At 43.8% G+C, this 22,736-nt stretch overlaps 1 protein-coding gene across 1 annotated transcript; it reads left to right on the top strand.

Annotated features, from left to right (window-relative positions):
* The first annotated feature begins 5,334 nt into the window (after positions 1–5,334).
* LOC126199656 (glucose dehydrogenase [FAD, quinone]-like) lies at positions 5,335–18,367 on the top strand. The gene is made up of 2 exons (XM_049936585.1): positions 5,335–5,694; positions 16,817–18,367. Exons 1-2 carry the CDS (start codon positions 5,335–5,337, stop codon positions 18,365–18,367), a joined length of 1,911 nt encoding a protein of 636 aa, XP_049792542.1.
* Positions 18,368–22,736: the final 4,369 nt, after the last annotated feature.

Here is a 22,736-nt window from a genome sequence, read left to right as displayed (position 1 = left end):
ACAAGGAGCGCAAATACAAGATGAGATTGTAAGGTGACAGATTAAATGAAGGTCAATTTCGCACCACACACGATAATTTTTATACATCATAGCAGGAAGGTGAACATGACACCTAAGTTACTTTGGCGTAAATGAGCAAATTTGCCTATAAGTGTGTAATACAGAGGGATGACACTCAATCGACTGCATTAACACATTGATCCTATATACTGCATGTCAATGAACAAGACGTGAAACAAGCAGCTAGAGCAAACGTTTTGCTTGGAAGCAGGCGTGAGCAGGCGCGAAGTGCGCACCACGGGCAGTACAACGGCAAGTTCTTACTGGGCGTCCTGTGGCGAAAGTCAATGAACGGGCACCAGGTGCCTCATGCAGCAGAGCAAGTAGCGGGCCACCAGAGTGGGATGGAAAGAAGTTTTAGAAAACTGCGTTTCGGAATTTCCAAATAGATACGGACAAACCAGTGATACAGTTGATCACGTGAACAGTGAATGGTACCCTCATGCTGCACTTATGTATCTTTTACTCGTCTGGAGCGGGCACAAAATGTCCGATTGGCGGAAACAAACTAGGAAGGAGTAAAGTGCCGAGATTTTGACAGAGTTTAATGGTGGGGTCATTGTGGTTGGCAGAACGACTTTCCACAGAATAAGAGGACCCACTCCTATTGATCGGAAAAAGCCATGATTTGGAGCACGGAAGGACCCAGGTGGGGGGACAGTTTTGCTGAGAGAAAGACAAGACCAAAATACTCGTAGACAATCTCCTCTGAACTGGCGTCAAGTGCAGAATGGGGCGCATAACGTTCTCTACGACACAGAGGAGAAATTTGTGTAAACACGGCGTTCACCGTGGCTCATATTCAGCTAGATATTAGCTGTACGTTGAGCTCCAACTGTGGAGAAACGAACCAGTCGCTTAGTTAACTGTTCTTGCGAGAACTGAGAGAGCATTGTCACATGCACACTGCTCGTGCCATGTGCCCGCATATCGCCTTATTCCAACACTAGGGATGAGTGCATGTTTTCTCGCCTCACGAGAAACATAGGAGAGTTTCTGCTGATAAAATCAGCAAAGGTTTTCATTAGCTTTCATAGGAATTTCAGGGGATGAGGTCACCATGCAGACGACACCTCATTGCAGCTAAGGTAAATACTGTGAGCAGAGGTGTAACTTGTTGGTTCACCAGCTTGCGACCAGTGTAAACTCGAGCAACCTTGGGTAATCTTTTACTCAGCTTGTCACAAAACTAACCATCCTCCATAGACTTAATTGTCATCCTAAATAGTACCAAACTTAGATGCAGAATCGGATGATTTATCGTAATATTGGCCAACTTCATCAAATAGTAGTAATAATAATGTTGTAAAGAAACTTCTAGTTAAAATTTGATATTGTTGTGTTTAGAGTTATTTCACGTACTCAGAACGAGATGTGTTATCTTTACAAGTGTCCTAACGTTGTTACATTTCAAACAGTGTAAATTCGTGTATTCCTGTGAAAAAAATTCAGCATTAAAAACTAACTTGTTTACAGCTTAAACACCGTTGTGCTCTGTCATAGAATAAGGGCCCACTCCTTATCCCAGCCATTTATTCTATAGACGTAACACACTCAGTGTTTATGCTGACCTCTGACGAAAGACAAGAGGAGTGAAGTGTCAGAGAAGAAGCGCAATTACAAGATGAGATAAACTAGGGATCGTAGTAAGGCAAATAGGCAGTTGTTTGTCCATCGCTTCCTTTGCGAGTGGAACTGGGATGGAAATGACTATAGTGGCCGTCATGAACGTAGGTACCTCAAGGTCATCTCACCATCTTACAGCGTTGACAGTTGCTGATGATTTCAAATGTCGGTAAAAATTCAGGATAAAAATATTAGAAGTCTCTATTTTTAGTCTAGAACATGATGGAGTTCTTTCCAGAAACAAAAAGTCTTGTCAGCTGCTACGAAAAAGTTAAAAATAAATAAAAACTTACGTTACAAGAAATTTTGAAGAAAAAGTTTTTATACTTCAAAATGTGGAAAAAAACAGAATCACTAATTTGGACTGAAAATATTGTATGAACATACACGAAGTTTATAGAAGCATGTGATACGTATTTGATCGTGAAAACATAAAAGTATTGCAAATTAAAAAATAAAAGATGTGTAAAAAAGTTCCACTGAGGTAATGAGAAATGTTGTCGCTGATGAATTTACATTTTGTTGGACGTTGCAGAAACTTCCAGGGAGAAGGCTGTTAAGAAGACTATGTCATTAATTTCTGAGACATTATTACTGTTAAGGGGTGATTTATGAACGCGTTTTACTGACGAGAGCCTCGTGCGTGACAGCACGCGCGTTCTTGTATGCCGCCACCAGGATTTCAGTTCCGACTGCTCGCCTTAATACGACAGAAAATATTCCTCACCCCCGCAAATTTAATATTTTCAGCTCTTACTGACGCTCCGTCATTGCTCCCATCACCCAGATCGGTGATATACACTATTTAAAAGTAACTGTAGGTACTTTCAAGCCTACATTTCCATTGAAGTCGAGCAAAATATATGTCATTCTGTCCTCTGTGAAACTCAAGTTTCATCGAAGCATACTGCAAGAGCATTGTCCTCAGCCCGCAGTAAGAGCAATTTTTTTAAAAAAAAAGAAAAAAAGAAAAGAAAAAAAAGAAAAAAAAGGAAAAAAACCTCATTCTTGCTGCTTCAGTGTCTCTGAAATCCGTTACGTATTTTTGTCCATCATGGCACTTTCTGTCCATCATGGCACGACGTCAGGGGAAAAAACAAAGAACGAGGGTCTCTTAGCAATAATATTTTTTTTTTTCACGGAGATCACTCTGTACTTTTCCAGCCGTCAGATACTCTCCCCTGTCGTAGTCTGAAGAACAGTTCTAACTTTTTGTAAGAGTCGTCAAATTCTGCATTCCTGTTTTCATTTAAATTTCCTTCTTGGAGACTCGAAACACGTGATCATATCGAGAGAGTCTACCCACGTTACTAAACTATTAATGGAGAACGCAACTGCTTCGAAAACATCAAAAGATTTTGTTGTCATTTTATTTATATTACTCCTGCCTTCTTCATTGTCGGCCAGGTCAGTAACAAATCTTCACTGCGATTGAAACGACAGTTTTAGATTGCTTTCCGTATCTCATATCGCCCTTTATATACACCGGCTGCGTTAGCACTACAGGTAAACCTTTGCTTCTGCATTTCGCTCACTACCCAAACACAAACCAATGCACTGTCCCACGAAAGACGGAAACTACACGTGAATATGCGATATCACATGGAGAAACAGAACATTCAGCTGGTGCTGACCAGCTGCACCATTAACAATGTACAGGGGATACGAAAGCTATAAGGCGAGACGATCACAGCGCTTAGCACCGACGGACTGCATTGAGCGGGTGTCACATTCAAGAGCCGGCAGTTGTGGCCGAGCAGTTTTAGGCAATTCAGTGTGGAACCGCGCGACCGCTACGGTCGATGGTTCGAATTATGCCTCGGGCATGGATGTGTGTGGTGTCCTTAGGTTAGTTAGGTTTAAGTAGTTCCAAATTTAGGGGACTGATGGCCTCAGATGTTAAGTCTCATAGTGTTCAGAGTCATTCGAACCATTTTTTGACATTCAAGTGTATAATTTCATGATGGGAATCTGGTAGTGGTACAAGGTACTCACTGGCAGGCACCACACGGCGGCAGATATTCGCTACTGGCCATTAAAATTGCTACACCACGAAGATGACGTGCTACAGACGCGAAATTTAACCGACAGGAAGAAGATGCTGTGATATCCAAATGATTAGCTTTACAGAGCATTCGCATAAGGTTGGCGCCGGTGGCGACACCTACAACCTGCCGACATGAGGAAAGTTTCCAACCGATTTCTCATACACAAACAGCAGTTAACCGGCGTTGCCTGGTGAAACGTTGTTGTGATGCCTCGTGTAAGGAGGAGAGATGCGGACCATCACGTTCCCGACTTTGATAAAGGTCGGTTTGTAGCCTATCGCGATTGCGGTTTATCGTATCGCGACATTGCTGCTCGCATTCGTCGATATCCAATAACTGTTAGCAGAATATTGAATCGGTGGATTCAGGACGGTAATACTGAACGCCGTGCTGGATCCCAACGGCCTCCTATCACTACCAGTCAAGATGACAGCCATCCTATACGCATGGCAGTAACGGATCGTGCAGTCACGTCTCGATCCCTGAGTCAACAGTTGGGGATGATTGCAAAACAACAACCATCTGCACAAACAGTTCAAAAAATGGCTCTGAGCACTATGGGACTCAACTGCTGAGGTCATTAGTCCCCTAGAACTTAGAACTAGTTAAACCTAACTAACCTAAGGACATCACAAACATCCATGCCCGAAGCAGGATTCGAACCTGCGACCGTAGCGGTCTTGCGGTTCCAGACTGCAGCGCCTTTAACCGCACGGCCACTTCGGCCGGCACAAACAGTTCGACGACGTTTGCAGCAGCATGGACTATCAGCTCGGAGACCATGGCTGCGGTTACCCTGGACGCTGCGTCACAGACAGGTGCGCCTGCGATGATGTACTCAACGACGAACCTGGGTGCACGAATGGCAAAACGTCATATTTTCGGATGAATCCAGGTTCTGTTTACAGCATCATGATGGTCGTATCCGTGTTTGGCGACAACGCAGTGAACGCGCATTGGAAGCGTGCATTCGTCATCGCCATACTGGCGTATCACCCGGCGTGATGGTATGGGGTGCCATTGGTTACTCGTCTCGATCACCACCTGTTCGCATTGACGGCACTTTGAACAGTGGACGATACATTTCAGCTGTGTTACGACCCGTGGCTCTACCCTTCATTCAATCCCTGCGAAAGCCGATATTTCAGCAGCATAACGGGCCTTTCTGGATACAGAAAATGTTCGTCTGCTACCCTGGTCAACACATTCTCCAGATCTCTCACCAATTGAAAACGTTTGGTCAATGGTGGCCGAGCAACTGGCTCGTCACAATACGCCAGTCACTACTTTTGATGAACTGTGGTATGGTGTTGGAGTTGCATGGGCAGCTGTATCTGTACACGCCATCCAAGCCCTGTTTGACTCATTGCCCAGGCGTATCAAGGCCGTTATTACGGCCACAGGTGGTTGTTTTGGGTACTGATTTGTCAGGATCTATGCACCCAAATTGCGTGAAACTGTAATCACGAGTCAGTTCTAGTATAATATATTTTTCCAATCAATACCCGTTTATCATCTGCATTTCTTCTTGGTGTAGCAATTTTAATGTCCAGTAATGTAGATGTCGAAATTCTGAAGAAATGTAAATGTTACAGTAGCGATGTGTGCTGTGTGTCCAGAGGCAGAACTGCCCCTGATGAGTGCATCCGCGGCTGCAGCCGCTCTCCAGGCGTGCGCTGCGGGCGGCGGCGGCAGTGTCGGCGCCTTGTTCTGGCAGCTGCTGGCCTCCCTGACGCATGCGCAGTGCGCACTCGCCGACCGCAGTGCCTTCCCGCGGGACGCGTCGCCCCCGTTGCCGGAGTACGACTTCGTGGTGGTCGGCGCCGGGTCTGCGGGAGCGGCGGTGGCCTCCAGGCTCTCCGAGAACCCCGGCTGGAGCGTTCTGCTCCTGGAGGCGGGAGGCGACCCTTCCCCAGCGTCGGATGTCCCCGGTCTCTCTCTAACACTGTGGCAGACCGAGGTACGTCACCACATCCTACGTCTCCGTCTGCGTCTACGTCCGTAATCTCCGAAACCAACGTGTCGTGGATGGCACGTGGTACTTCCCACTGCATTTCTTCCATCCCAGTCACGCATGGAGGAGGGGAAAAACGACGGATCGAATGGCTCTGTGTGCGAAGCAATCAATCTTGTTTTTGTAGTCCCTCTATGGGAGCGGCATGTAGGAAGCTGTGGTAAATTCCTACTTTCTACGCTAGGGGAGAGCGTTCTACCTTGGAACACTTTTCAGACTTTTACCTTTAGCCAGGCCTGTGATACAAATTTATTTTCTGATACCATCTTGCAATTATAGTATTCTCTTTTTGTGTGCTGCTGTCCTTCTCTCAAATTACAAAAGTTATTCCAGAATAGTAAGATATTTCAAATTTGAAAGATTCTTCCAAGATACAATATGGTCACGAACCTAGGAACAAACTTCCTATTCAAGTCATAAAGCGCTGCAACTGAGAAAATCTTGTCAATACGACACTTAAGAGTGAGTGTGCTACATTGTAACTCGGCGAGTCGCCAAAAATCACAGAAAGACAACTACAGAGGTGAACGAACAACGAAGACAACACTACAGAATGAAAAGTTCCGAGAGCGAACCCAACCGAGAGCCTAAATGTAGCAATATCAGGAACCAAACAACACTGAGTACAATGAGCAATACGAAAGAGCAGCGAGAGCGCCTGTGCTATGCATTCTGGAGCGGTTTGAACTTGTTGCGTTGGGTTGTTTTGGGGGAAGAGACCAAACTACGAGGTCATCGGCCTCATCGGATAAGGGAAGGACGGGGAAGTAATTCGGCTGTGCCCTTTCAAAGGAACCATCCTGGCATTTGCCTGGAGCGATTTAGGGAAATCAAGGAAAACCTAAATCAGGATGGCCGGACGCGGGATTGAACCGTCGTCCTCCAGAATGCGAGTCCAGTCTGCTAACCACTGCGCCACCTCGCTCGGTGAACTTGTTGGGGTTGTGATAACAAATCCCTCCCCCTCCGACCCCACCCGAATTGGGCACGTTGGACCTGAAGTGCCCTTCTCGATGTTTTGGAGCGTGAACTGTCAGCACGATTTGTGTCCCAGTGGAGGAGCCCACCAGCTGGAAGAAGGTACGTGGGACGTCGAGCAATACACTAGGGAACGGCAGTGTGGGAGATGACTGTTGAGTGGATCGATGCTGAGGTGATGTCTCAACAATCTCCTTATCTGCGCCCACGGAAAATGCCGTCAGTGCCCTGGAATGCAATCTGTACTCGTGTGGTTGAGAGATTTCCAAGGGTGGACACTCCTATTCCGAGCTACGATTGACCCACCAATGGTGGCGCAGTCAGTAGTTGGGGATGAAGTTGCCTGGTGTGCTGATGCCCCAAATTCCTTGGAGTAAAAACTGTTGTAAGGTGCTGCCCATGTGTGGCTACCACAATAGCTAGCATCCACGGATGTTTTGCTCCATATGAAACCGCCCAGATCTCTCTGGGGGTGATATCATCCAGCATGTTGGATCAGATGTTCTGGGGGCTGTGGTGCTAGGAAGTGCAGGAGAGTATGCAGCTGCCCCGCTGGGTTGTGGTCATGGACAGGTTTGGTCCTGTATATGCTCAGGAACATTGTGAGTGCCACTGCAATGATGTATATGCCCACTGTTGTCAGCATTTGCTGTTTAAACATCCGCACCATCTGCTACACTTCACCATTGGACGATGGATGAAGAGGTAGGTTAATCATCAGTTTAATGCTACTGGCATTGCAGAAGTGTTCAAAGGCCAATGCCATGAATCGAGGCCCACTATCTGACTTGAAGATGTGGGGAAGCCCTTCGATGGTGAGAATCTGTATAAGTACATTTAAGGTGGCGGCTGTAGTGTTGGACCCCATGCTAACCACATATGGTAGTTGGAATAAGCGTCCACGACAGTGAGCCACATAGAGCACAGAAAGGACCACCAAAGTCCATATGAGGTCATACACTACTGGCCATTAAAATTGCTATACCAAGAAGAAATGCAGATGATAAACAGGTATTCATTGGACAAATATACTAGAACTGACATATGATTACATTTTCACGCAATTTGGGTGCATAGATCCTGAAGAATCAGTACCCAGAACAACCACCTCTGGCCCTAATAACGGCCTTGATCCTTGATACGCCTGCGCATTGCGTCAAACAGAGCTTGGGTAGCGTTCACAGGTACAGATGCCTATGCAGCTTCAGCACGATACCACAGTGACTCGAGAGTACTGACTGGCGTCTTGGGACGAGCCAGTTCCTCGGCCACCATTGACCAGCCGTTTTCAATTGGCGAGAGATCTGGAGAATGTGCTGGACAGGGCAGCAGTCAAACATTTTCTGTATCCAGAAAGGCCCATATAGGACCTGTAACATGCGGTCGTGCATTATCCTGCTGAAATGAACGGTTTGGCAGGGATCGAATGAAGGGTAGAGCCACGGGTCGTAACACATCTGAAACGTAACGTCCACTTTTCAAAGTGCCGTCAATGCGAACAAGAGGTGACCGAGACGTGTAACCAATGGCACCCCATACCAACACGCCGGGTGATACGCCAGTATGGCGATGACGAATACACGTTTCACATGTGCGTTCACCGCGATGCCGCCAAACACGGATGTGACCATCATGATGCTGTAAACAGAACCTGGATTCATCCGAAAATATGACGTTTTGCCGTTCGTGCACCCAGGTTCGTCCTTGAGTACACCATCGCAGGCGCTCCTGTCTGTGATGCAGCGTCAAGGGTAACCGCAGCCATGGTCTCCGAGCTGATAGTCCATGCTGCTGAAAACGTCGTCGAACTGTTCGTGCAGATGGTTGTTGTCTTGCAAACGTCCCCATCTGTTGACTCAGGGATCGAGACGTGGCTGCACGATCCGTTACAGCCATGCGGATAAGATTCCTGTCATCTCGACTGCTAGTGATACGAGGCCGTTGGGATCCAGCACGGCGTTCCGTGTTACCCTCCTGAACCCACCGATTCCATATTATTCTAACAGTCATTGGATCTCGACCAACGCGAGCAGCAATGGGATGTATTAATAAAACGGAGAATATACTTTATACTCAGAAGTTCGGAGAAAGTTCTCTGGTTGGTATGAATAAAGCGTGTGAGTTGTGTTGTGATTAAGCGTTACCGAGTGTTTTTAGCGAAAATGGCGGAATTTATGTTTCTTGAAAGGCAAAAAAAGATATACGTAGTACGCAGGAACACAGAAGAACGTAACTGTAGAAGTTTGTGTAGATTTAACAAAAATGGTTCAAATATCTCTGAGCATTATGGGACTCAACTGCTGTGGTCGTAAGTCCCCTAGAACTTAGAACTACTTAAACCTAACTAACCTAAGGACATCACACACATCCATGCCCGAGGCAGGATTCGAACCTGCGACCGTAGCAGTCGCGCGGTTCCGGACTGAAGCGCCTAGAACCGCTCGGCCACTCCGGCCGCCGTAGATTTAACAGTGAAAACGTTGATTGGCTGGCGAATCACTTTCTTCCGGAAAATCACGAAAGAGGAGGAGGCGCCCTTTCCAATTAATGCAAAATGAAAATTTTTTTGCGCTATTTAGCGGATCCAGGCTTTCAGTTAGGTGTAGGAGAACATTTGGGAGTACACCAGACTACAGTATCACTGACATTTTCGTATGTTCTGCAACAGGTCAACAGGAAAGCACCGTTGTGGATGAGATTTCCGAGAAACATTAACGAACTAGAAACAGCGAAAGTTAAATGGCAATCGAGATACAAGTTTCCATGTGCGGTAGGGGCCCTAGACTGCACTCACATACCTATAATGAAACCTTCTTCACATGGAGACGAATATGTTAATCGAAAGGGCTTTCCATCTATAAACGTGCAGGCGACGTGTGACAACAGCGAAATGGTTAATGACACCATTTCAAAATTCCGAAATAGCTGATGAGAGGGCATACAAGAGACTTCACTCTAAGGAAAGGGTGATAATCGAACGGTGCTTTGGACAGGTGAAAAGGCGTTTCCCAATTCCGCAAAATAAAATAAGGCTTGCCCAAACAAAAATCCCCAGTGTGATAATAGCCTATTTTGTTTTGCACAACGTAGCAAAACATGTAGGGGATGAGGATTTTGAGGCACCTAGTGATGACGACAACAATCTTCCAGTACTGGGAGAAGAGGAAGCAGCAAACTTACGTGGTCGTGGAACAAATAGAAGACGGGAAATTGTAAATGTAATACGTCAACTGTAATGTATGGGAGCCTGTCAAAACATTGAATAATTAAACCCAATTTGTATATTTTTTGTAATTACAATAATTATTCCCTCGTGAAAATAAAGCACAGTGCCCTGATATTACATAATAAAATGCTGTTTAGTGTTTTTTTTTTCATTCTCTATCATCGATTTTACTTTCAACAAAAATTGTTTAACATGTAACTATTCAAACTGGAACAGAATTTTCAGATACTACAGTAAATAGCTTTGGACACAACAGGTTAACGTGAACTGTTGGAACCTTAATGTAATTTCTGTACTGTAACTTCAGCAGATTGATGGCACAAGTTTTTGTTTTACTTTACCAAAAATGTTCCAAGGATGTGGTGAAGGCATTTGCCAGGTCCTACAGTAAATAAGTGCACAACTGTCTAACCTGCAGCATTTAAAATAGAAACAAGTTACTGTTTTTGTTTTACCGTACCAAAAATTAGTTGTGAAGGTATTTGCCAGATGCTGTAGTAAATAAGTGCACAACTGTCTAACCTGCAGCATTTTAAATACAAACAAGTTACTCTTTTTGCTTTACTTTACCAGAAATTGTTTCAAGGATGTGGTGACGATATTTGCCAGGTGCTACAGTAAATAAGAGAACAACTGTCTTACCTGCAGCATTTAAAATAGAAACCACTTACACTTTTTGCTTTACTGTATCAAAAATTAGTGATGAAGGTATTTGCCAGATGCTACAGTAATTAAGTGCACATCTGTCTAACCTGCAGCATTTAAAATACAAACAAGTTACTCTTTTTGCTTTACTTTACCAGAAATTGTGTAAAGGATGTGGTGAAGATATTTGCCAGGTGCTACAGTAAATAAGTGCACAACTGTCTTACCTGCAACATTTAAAATACAAACAAGTTACTCTTTTTGCTTTACTTTACCAGAAATTGTTTAAAGGATGTTGTGAAGATATTTGCCAGGTGCTACAGTAAATAAGTGCACAACTGTCTTACCTGCAGCATTTAAAATAGAAACAAGTTACTCTTTTTGCTTTACTGTGCCAAAAATTAGTGGTGAAGGCATTTGCCACGTGCTACAGTAAAACAAGTTACTCTTTTTGCTTTTCTTTGACAGAATTTGTTTCAAGGAAGTGGTGAAGATACTGGCCGGACACAACAATATAAGTGCGTACACTTTTTTAAGGTTTCAAATTGGATTATATTATTCTTATTGTTTCACTGAAAAGAAATTTGTACTGAATAATTTTTGTAAGAGGATATGGAATTTGGTAAATGAGGAACGTAAATGAACATTCACTTAAAAAAGATGTTTTTATTAATAAAATTCGGTACGTAAATAAGACACTACACAATTTGTTTTATTGTTTATCTTCATCACGCATCAATTTCTGCTGCTTTCGTTTCAATATGTCTAATTGGTATAATAGCACCAGCCTTTGCAGCTCTGAAGTAGACAAATTAAGTGTCTCATCTGTTTCCATACTCAATCTCCGACGTTTAGGCGCTCTCTCAGGCCCCGAAGCAGGAGACTGAGCAGGTATGACGACTTCGGGGCCCATGAGATCCATATGGTCGGCTGCAACAATTTGTGGTAGCTGCAAAATTGATTCTTGTTGATACAATGTGCAGTCTGTGTCAGCTATCTCCGAATTCCGTGGTGAAGAGAAGACAAAGGTGGAACCACCACTTACTGCACAAGCTCCTAATATATTTTTTTTAATGTAATAGTAGTGTGTCAGGATTCAGTTTCTAGTTAGTAAATATATCAAACAGGTTTACGCAGAAATGTGGGACGGGTTCGTCCAATTTCATGCAGAGTACACTGTGATACTTTTACAGAAAAGTGGTGATATATTAGACGAAATTTACCAAACATTGTTTCATTTTCGCATGTTAAAAATACGTATTTTTCTGAATCACAATTTCAAAGCATTAAGCACGTAATAAAAAAAATCGGAAAGTATGGGACTTACCAGGAACTCTGTGGATAGTTGGGTTGCAGTCATCTACGTCCAAAAATTTCAAAAATGTCTGCTCCCAATTTTTCAGGGAAATCTTAATGTTTCCCGTCTTATTAACATCCGTCTTGGCCTTGATACGGGATTTCATGTTGTGCAGTTTCTTCATTATCTGCCCGTCTGTGATTTCTTTCCCGAAACTAACCATATAACGGTGTTGTATTTCTTTAATACAATCCTCCTTCTCTCTTCTTGCGGCCGGAGTTAGCGATTTACTGATGATTGCGGGGTAACCTTTTATAATGTTGACAATGGCTAATTCTGAGTCTTCCATTTCGGCACAGAAATAACTTGATAAAAACTTTCGGTATCGCACAACACACGCAAACGAAACAAACTGAGAACCAAAGATGTTGGATTTTAATCTCTTTGCTGAGAACTTACTCAGTAAGGAAGGGAGGTAGAGAGAAAGTACTCCAGAGTCAGAGATTATGCTTCCCAGTTTATTCATACGAAACTGAGAACGTTCTTTGAGAATGTTCTTTTGCTCTGAGTATCAACTCTGGAGAATGTTCTCGTTTTTATTCATACAACCCATTTGTCGCGATACGATAAACCGCAATTTCGACAGACTACAATCCGAGCTTTATCGGAAACGTGATGGTACGCATTTCTCCTCCTTACACGAGGCATCACAACAACGTTTCACCAGGCAACGCCGGTCAACTGCTGTTTGTGTATGAGAAATCGGTTGGAAACTTTTCTCATGTCAGCACGTTGTAGGTGTCGCCACCGGCGTCAAACTTGTGTGAATGCTCTGAAAAGCTTATCATTTGCATATCACAGCGTATTCTTCCTGTCGGTTAAATTTCGCGTCTGTAGTACGCCATCTTCGTGGTGTAGCAATTTTAATGGCCATTAGTATATCTTGCTACAGATGAGTGTTGGGAATTTGATAGCTAAGAACATGTCACAGATGAAAGTAACAAGTGTGCCAGGACCACTGTTCTTTTCTATATACATAAGTGATTTGGCTTACAGGGTAAACAGCAGTGTGCGGCCGTTCCCTGTTGATTTTGTGGTGTGTGGGAAGATGCCGTCGTTGAATGACTGTAGGAGGATACAAGATAACTTAGACAAAATTTCTGGTTTGTCTGATGAAAGGCAGCTAGTTCCAAATGTACAAAAATGAAAGTTAAATGCACATGAGTAGGAAAAACAAACCCATAATTTTCGAAAAAAATGGTTCAAATGGCTCTGAGCACTATGGGACTTAACTTCTAAGGTCATCAGTCCCCTAGAACTTAGAACTACTTAAACCTAACTAACCTAAGGACATCACACACATCCATGCCCGAGGCAGGATTCGAACCTGCGACCGTAGCGGTCACGCGGTTCCAGACTGACGCGCCTAGAACCGCACGGCCACACCGGCCGGCCATAATTTTCGAGAAATCGTTGTTGTAGGTGCTTGAAACAGTCAATTCGATTAAATATCTAGGTGTAAAACTGTAAGCAATATGAAATGAAATGAGCGTGTAAGTATCGTAGTGGGGAAGTACGAATGCTCGACTTCGGTTTATTGGGAGAATTCTAGGAAGGTGTGGTGCATCTGTAAAGGAGACTGTATATATAGTCTGATTTAAAGTAGTTGTCACTTGACAGGCAACGGGCGGCAGGGTTCCCGCCACCAATAAACCAATGGCAGCAGGAGCTGTCGGCTGCCACTGCGTTGCCACTTCGCTCTGCTGAGCTGACAAAGGCATTCTGCCAGCCAGTCGTCAGCGAGCCGTTGCGGGTGAGAGATTTGAGTGACTCGTAGCTTCGCGTGTTTACGATGTCTCATGAAAGCATTCGCAAGAGAGGGAGGCCGAGGCTGGACACTCCTCGGAAACCTCCAAAAAGTGGCGGACATGGCGTCATTATACGCGTGAATACGTGTGTTCCTTAAGGGAGAGAGAGAGGGATGCAGGAGGGCCTCTCGTTCCTTTGGACAAGGTGGCGGAGCGAACTGCAGCTGCTCTGCAAGTTAGCGAACGATCAGTAATAATAATCTGCAAGGAGATATTCACGAAAGAAGGCTCAAGTTAATCATCTAAATTGGAGACATCTGGGAAAAAGAGGCGACTAGAGAAGAGGGTCACAAAACTTGACTTTTTTCAGGAAGATCCCATTCGGCGTCAAATATACGCATTTTATTCGAGGAAGAAGTATCCAACACTCAAAAAACTACATGCTGCCCTCACAGCGGCTGACCTGTTTCAGGGTAGTAAATCGTCTTTGTTACTAGTCGTGAAAATGTTAGGATTCCGCTATAAATCCGTATCTGGCAGAAAGTTACTAATGAAACGCCAAGATATTGCAGCCTGGCGATGCCGCTTTCTTAGAGAATTAGTGGGGAGAAATTTTGATGATACCGTTTGGCTTGATGAAACGTGGGTGAATGCAGGACACAGTTTAAAAAAAGGCTGGACAGACGGTACCATTAGCGGCAGTATGGCAGTTCCGATCAGCAGGGGAAAAAGGATAATTGTAGCACATGCCGGAAATCCAAAAGGTTTCATTCCAAATTATCTGCTGCTATTCAGTTCAAATAAGACCTCCGACTACCACGAAGAGATGAGCCACAATACTTTTGTGAAATGGTTTGAAGACTGTCTGCTCCAGAACTTAACAAAAAACTATCATTGTTATGGATAACACTCCTTATCACTCAGTAACACAAGATAAAGCACCCGCAAAGGCAACGAGGAAAAACGACATTGTTAGCTGATTACAGAAACATAAGGTATAGTTCGACAGTAATTTGACAAGGGCAGAATTATTAGAACTTGTATCGCAACACAAGACAAAGAGCCCGATTTACATTGTAGATGAAGTAGCAAAAAAATACGGGCACAAAGTGCTCAGATTGCCTCCTTACCATTGCCATTTCAACGCAATAGAGCTGGTTTGGGCTCAGGTTAAACGGCTTATTGCTGCAGAAAATAAGAAATTCACATTAACCGAAGTGGAACACCTTTTGAAAGAAGCAGTTGAAATTGTGACATCGGAAGACTGGCAGAAGGTAGTGCATCACGTGAAAGGAGTGATACAGGACGAATGGAACAATGAAGGTATCTGACAACGAAGTGTCGAGGACCTGATTATATCTGTCAATACGAGCAGCGACACGGATAGGTCCAGTGACTGAATTAAGCGGTGTTTTCGCATTGTCTGATTAGTGTGTAGTGTACTTACTGCCATTAAATATTGTGTTTGTGAATTTATTTCGATTAATTCTTATTGTTGTTGTGAGACTAAGAAGTGCTGTTTGGCCAGCTCTCGTCATCTCCTCACGTTAAGTAATACTGAATTTTAATTCTATTTCATTTTGTATATGCACCAAGATGTTATTCAATGTGTGCAATAGTTTTCGAGATTTGTAATCTAAAGAAGAAAACTTTTCCGGACGCGAAAATTTCTCACACTTCAATAGTTAATGTAACAACGGCCCAAATTAAAATTAAGAAAAGATATTTGATATGCTTATAGATACCACTGAGACCGATACTGTACGTAAATTTCAAAATATTTACATAATATTTATAGGTGATAGAGATTTTAAACGTCATACATGTTTCGAGTTCAGTACTGATAGGGTTGCTTAAAAACGCTATTTTCAGAAATTTATATACAGAAAACGTAATACACTACGAAAATTTTTAAGGATTCTTTGCCGAGTGCATTATTTTGGTAATGAATGGAAAAAAAATATTTTGCTGTGACACCAATAGTTTTTCAGTAATGACGTGATAAGTTAGAAGCTGTTTACGAAATCGAGAATTAAAATGGTTTCAAATAAATTAACGTAACTCTTGTCCTAATTAAAATTAAGAATAGATGTTTGACAGATTGAGAGACATTGTAGAGATATACATCATATGTTGGTTTGAAATTTTTTTACTTACTTTCTGTAGAAGATACAGGCTTTAAAACGATTTTCTATCGCCGGGGGTAGCGATGCGCTGAGGCGGCTGCCTCTAGCCAGTGCTTGACGTGACAACGCCGCAACTTCGCAGCGCAAACGTCAAGTGACAACTACTGTACTTTAAATCAGACTATAGGACATTAGTGCAACCCATTGTTGAGCACTGTTCGAGTGTTTGGGATCCGGACAAGGTCAGATTAAAGAAAGACATCGAAGCAATTCACAGGCAGGCTGCTAGATTCGTTACCGTACGTTAGAACGACGCTCAAGTATTAAAGAGCTGCTTCAGGAACACAAATGATCATCATTGGAGAGAGAAGCACGATTGAAACAATTTAAGGAACCGGCATTAGAGGCTGACTGCAAAACTACTTTGCTGCCGAAAACGTACATTTTGCGTAGTGACCATGAAGGACAAATTAGAAAGATTAGGGCTTAGACGGAGGCAGATAGATACTTGTTTTCCCCTAGCTCTGTCTACATGTGGAACAGGAAAGGAAACGGCTATTAGTCGTACAGGGTACCCACCGCCACGCACCATATGGTGGCTTCAGGAATATGGATGTAGATGTAGGTGTAGAAAAGGTACTGGCTCCTCTTGATGGGAAAAGTGAATTGCGTCAAAATTTGGCCAAAGCGTATAATAGATTCATAGGACAGCTCCTGATGGTATCTATGAATATTTAATTTTGTAATTTAAGTATTAGTGGAAAAAAAGTGAAGTGGGTGTTCAAGTCTTGACTACAGTTGGCAGGTTCAAATGGATGTAGGCTGCAGTAGTTATCCAGAGGTAAGGAGATTTACACAGAGAGGCTAGCGTGAGACCTACATCAAAGCAGTCTTCGGCCTGAAGACCACAACAATAAACCCAACGAATTATATAAGATTTAACTGAATATCAGGAGGGGTATAAACAAATGGATAATTTTTGTTCCAGATGGACTGGGCGTACCAGACTGAACCGGAAGGTCGCGCTTGCCTGTCACAGGTGGATGGAAGGTGTGCCTGGCCACGAGGCAAAGGTCTCGGTGGTAGCAGTTCAATCAACGGCATGACATATATCAGAGGCAGCCCACAGAACTACGATGGCTGGGCAGCACTCGGTAACGATGGCTGGTCGTACCAGGACTTACTGCCCTTCTTCAAGAAGCTAGAGAACTTTGACGCGGAGGAACTGAAGAAAAGGCCGCACATGGCAAGTGTACATGGGTGCAGTGGTCCTATTCACGCCTCGAAACCAGAGCGCCTAGATCCTGCATTTGAGACACTAGACGCCGCTGCCAAAGAACTAGGCTACAAAATTATTGAGGACTACAGTGCCGAGTCCCATGTGGGGTTTGGGAATACACACTGTTCCATCAGTAATGGTATGAGGTGGAGCACAGCTCGTGGATATTTGGTGCCAGTGACAGAGAGGTCGAACCTGCATGTCCTGAAGTTTGCATACGTAACCAAGGTTCTGATTCGGGAAAAGGACCAGGCAGCATATGGCGTACAGTTTTTGAAAGACGGTACTATCAAGGAAGTTAGAGCAAGAAAGGAAGTAATCCTGTCAGCAGGAGTTATCAACACACCTCACATACTGATGCATTCTGGAATTGGGCCAAAAGCCCACTTGGATGAAGTTGGTGTACCAGTGCTGAAGGATCTCAAAGTAGGTTACAATCTTCAGGACCATCTGGCCTATTTTGGACTATGTTACACAAGGAAACATTTGGTGGGAACAACAGCTGAAGAGAATTTCTTTAAATATTTGATGAACAGGACAGGTCCTCTTTCAACACCAGGGCTCATTTCTTACAATGGGTTCACAGTGACAGATAAAGCGTCACCAGTCATTCCTGGTATCGATACAGCTAACTACCCAGATATACAGCTCATGTTTTCGCTTGCCCAAAGCACCACTTACATCTTTACTGCCAAAGATCTCACTTTAGATGAAGAAACCACGAACGCCCTGAAGAAACTTGTTGAAAACGAGGACGTGATACTTGTTATGTTGGTATTATTAGCTCCTAGGAGCCGTGGTCGCATCAGGCTGAGGAGTACCGATCCGACGGACCTGCCACTCATCTACCCTGGCTACCTTGAAGACCCTGATGACTTCGAGAATCTACTTGCTGGGGTGGAGTTCGCCCAGAGGTTTGGCTCGACAGATGCGATGCAGAAAGCTGGTTACTCTGTAAAGGACTTCCCTCTGAAGAACTGCAGCCGCTCATCGCTGCTGAAACATGACTACTGGCGATGCGCTGTGGCACACCTCACCAGCTCAGGGTACCACCCTGTGGGCACCGCCAAGATGGGGCCTTCCGCAGATGCTGACGCGGTCGTTGACCCGTGGCTGCGAGTCCACGGGGTGCGCAATCTGCGTGTAGCTGACGCGTCCGTCATGCCAGTCATCGTTCGCTGCAACACCAACGTCGCCTCCATCATGATCGGCGAGAAGTGTGCGCATATGGTGACTGAAGAGTGGCGGCACCACTCCTAGGGGTGGACAAACAGAACTTAGACGAGAGATCCTTACATAGAAGGTAGGACAAAAGAAGGGCTTGAACAGCAGTACCAAAGTAAAAGCTTCATCATTTCTATTAAAAGTAATATAATTTGAGTTCTGAGCCGGAATGTTAATTTCTAGCTTTTGAAAAGAAAATCAGTGCGAAATAAATTGAAGAAAATAATTTCAACTGCTTTTTTAGTTAATACAATAGCTATCTGTAGACGTTATTGTGTTCATACAGATAACAGTAAATAACGCAAATATTGACTGACTCACTAAATAATATATAAATCAAATAACAAGGATCTGCAGCAAAAACCTAATGTGCCACAGCAAGGCTGGTGGAATTCTAGCCCTGTTTGATGTATTACACTTTTTATACCGAGAATTCTTCCGCGTTGTATGGCCGTGGTCCATGGAACCGTTCTATCCCAGACGTTTCGTCCAAAGCTACGTTGTACATCTTCGGAGGTGCTCCTGGTTGTGATGAGTCTTGCCGACTGACGAGTCGGACTTCGAAGTACGCCCTAAATACCGTGGTAAGTGGGCCTGGTCTGGTATTTAGGCCGTTCTTCCACGTCCGAATCGTCAGTCGGTACGCCCTAAATACCGTGGAAAGTGGGTCTGGTCTGGTATTTAGGCCGTTCTTCCACGTCCGAATCGTCAGTCGGTACGCCCTAAATACCGTGGAAAGTGGGCCTGGTCTGGTATTTAGGCCTTTCTTCTACGTCCGACTCGTCAGTCGGTAACACTCAGCACAACCAGGAGCACCTCCGAAGATGTCCAACGTATCTTTGGACGGAACGTCGGGGATAAAAGAGTTCCATGGACCACGGCATTACAACCCGGAAGAATTCTCGTCAGTTGAAATACCCGGTCGTGAAAGTCTTTATTGTACACTTATGGTAGTTGTAAGGTTAATGTAATTTTTATTCATTTTAAAGTTCAAGTGCAACAAGCAAATCGATTTACGCTGGATTTTTTGATATCAGGTATTCTTTAACATCAATAAGGAATCAGAGCACAAGCTCAAGTCATACAGAGTATTCACACACGTATCTTTTATAATAACATGTACAGTATGCGTAATCTTGCGGGTTTGCGACGACAGATTGAGTCTATATACGAGTAGTGTGGTCTTTGGCAGTTCGCTTTGAGAAGTCCAGGAGTTTGGATGTGTGCCGATGAACAGTGTATCATTCGCGACTGAAATGTTAAAGTATTTCGGGTCACAAGTCTTCTAAAATTTCTACAGGAGTTCGGGAACTTAGAAAAAGATTCGACAGATGTACTCGTGGACATCAAAGCTGAAAGGAAGAATAGTGTTTGACTTGTAGATTCTGAATACGTTCGTAAACTTTAACTCTGAACTGAAGCTTCGTGGCCCGCATCTCGTGGTCGTACGGTAGCGTTCTCGCTTCCCACGCCCGGGTTCCCGGGTTCGATTCCCGGTGGGGTCAGGAATTTTCTCTACCTCGTGATGGCTGGGTGTTGTGTGCTGTCCTTAGGTTAGTTAGGTTTAAGTAGTTCTAAGTTCTAGGGGACTTATGACCACAGCAGTTGAGTCCCATAGTGCTCAAAGCTATTTTTTTTTTTTTTTTGAAGCTTCGTGCTACCAACAATAATTTTGCATGCAATTTCATCAAGTTATAGAAAGTTAACTGAACAGTAACAAGCTACTGCCAAGGGTGTGCGACCTTCCTGTGAAGCTAATGAACTTTAGAGATCAGTCACGCTCTCTGTTAACTCCTCCGACGTACGGGGGTAGTGTAGAGAAAGACAGTACTTCGCAAGAGCCAAGCACTCACCATGCCTAGCCACCAAGTCCAATGAACATGGGTGACATGGTGTAGTGGAGATGTACGGCTCAGTACCCAAGTGTCACCCTCGTTGGGGTCATCAGTTGGCAACAACATGAGGAAGAGGTGGGTGCCAAAGCAATGAGTTGGTTACTCCACCTCTCCGTGCTGCTACACCTGACGTTACATTTTATCCTGGCCCTGTAATAGTCTCGTATGGTAGAGATATAGTCTTGGATATCTTGTCCGATACTCCCATCGACCATCTACAGTGGTAACTAAATCAAACTCACAACTTGCTTGCACCTACTTCGTGATTTTGTGGTCGTCGAACTCTACAAATTCCTTCCGGGATATGTACAGGTGATCAGGCAGATACCTCTACCAGAAGAGTGTCACAGTTCCAGCTTGGTTACAGCACGCAAAGCTGTAAAACATCACCATGCAGGCGAAACTGGTTTCTTCCAGAATATTAACAACTGTCTTTATTTTACGTGTGTTTGTGTGTTGTGTGTTTCAGATCTACATCAGAGAACACAACCAACAGGAACAACGGTAATACCGACCACCCAGAACGTCTGAATGAAGAGCCAAAAGAGATCAGCATCCGTAGGGAAACGGAAGCCAATATTGTCAAAAAAATGGCTCTGAGCACTATGGGACTCAACTGCTAAGGTCATTAGTCCCCTAGAACTTAGAACTAGTTAAACCTAACTAACCTAAGGACATCACACACATCCATGCCCGAAGCAGGATTCGAACCTGCGACCGTAGCGGTCTCGCGTTTCCAGACTGCAGCGCCAGAACCGCGCGGCCACTTCGGCCGGCCCAATATTGTCCACTAGAAGGAACTCGTCCTTTTCCAGCGTTTCCCAGAGACCAGCGCAACCCAGTTTTTATTGTTGGAAAGCATCGCTGCATCTTTTTGCTCATCTATGAGGCAAACATTTATCCCGACACTTTGTGTAATGTTATCTGAGTTGAGAATGTAATTCTGGATTAATTGAGTTCAGCCGACAATGAGATATGTGTCTGAATGATATTTCCGTCATTTGACTGTACAACTGCCATTATCAAGTACAGCAATATTGGAGTTGCTTGTAATTAGACTTCGTTAAGTGAATCTATTGAACTTAGCGTCCATACGTGTAGATAAGTACAAAATCAAAGGAATGTGTGGCAGACAGGTAGCAAACTTATTTTCCAGCGATAAAACAACTGAGTCGCAGAATGAGCACCAAATATCCTATTGAAGTTACTGGTTTATTAACTCCATTTAAAAATTATTACATCACTGGCCCAAATATATGAAAAGATTATCAATGAGACATTTGTTACACCGCGGTCTGCCGAATTTTGCTAAAAGGAGTCAAACTTCAGGAAACGATTCCTTTGAGGGTTAGAAGCAAAATAGGTCATATGGCACATGGTCATAAATGCATGCTGTCTCAGGCACAGGTTATGTATTAACTCAACATGCCTGCACAGTACAATGCAGTGCAAGATATGCAATGATGAGACAACTTTTGATTAGGTGTCAGAAGTGGCCCTCATGGGCCTCGAAGCATATGCAAACACGCCCCAGCAGAGGCTGACGCACGTGTTCAAATGCACCATATTGGAATCGAGTGGCATCAGAGGCAGCGTGAATCTATTGCTCCAGATTCTGCAGGTCCGGTATGGGCTGCCGATATACTTCTTTCAGGTGGTCTACAGGACAATGTGAAGGGTTGAGGTCCAGCGACCATTCTGGACCACCCTGTACGATCCCTCGGATGGGGTAGGTGTTGTAGAGATGTCTCTACACAGAAATGCAGAAGTGAGATGGAGCACCATCATGTAGTAACCACATTACCAGTTGCGGTTCGTCGAAAATTACACCAATGTGCTGCAATGTATTGGGCGATAGCCTTTTGATGTACAGTGATAATAACTGTAACTAAGGTACATATATTACGTATGTAACCTCCCCCTCACTTATCGACCTTAATGACAGTGAAAAATTAAACCGCGTGTACCTAATGGGAATTTGAGAAAAGCAATCGTCACCGAAGTTAATCTGTCGGTAAAGAGGGAGGAAAGGGTTACATCTAAATGAAAGGAAAAATGCAAATGAAACTGTTGGAAATTAATTTTGAAAAGGGGTAAAGTTAATAAAGAAAATGAATGTGCGGCCGTTACGTCAACAATTAACTAGCGGTAATTAGATATTTGAGATTTGGGGGGAATCACGGTCGCCAGTCCTAAGGACAATTACTATAGTAACTGAAAAAGAAAGGTTATTACACATATAATTAGCACTAGAAGCGTGGCAACTGAAGGTTGACACGTGTAGTGTGAAAACTGAAAGTTTGTCAGAAGTAATAAATTTCGCTACACTCTGACTTAATTTAGCAAAAGAATTAATAAAACCGGAAAATCGAAAGTTAATTTAGTGACTGAAGTTAATAGTGAGCTTTCTTTCTGCAGCACATCGAAATACAGTTAGTCTTGGACTACCTCAACAATTATTTCTAAAGCTACTTGAATCTACGCAATTTAGAAAGAAGAGATTTAACTTT

The sequence above is a fragment of the Schistocerca nitens genome, chromosome 8 (genome assembly GCF_023898315.1).
Source record: "Schistocerca nitens isolate TAMUIC-IGC-003100 chromosome 8, iqSchNite1.1, whole genome shotgun sequence".
Classification (NCBI taxonomy): Eukaryota; Metazoa; Arthropoda; class Insecta; order Orthoptera; family Acrididae; genus Schistocerca; species Schistocerca nitens.
This window is presented reverse-complemented; position numbering and strand designations above follow the sequence as displayed.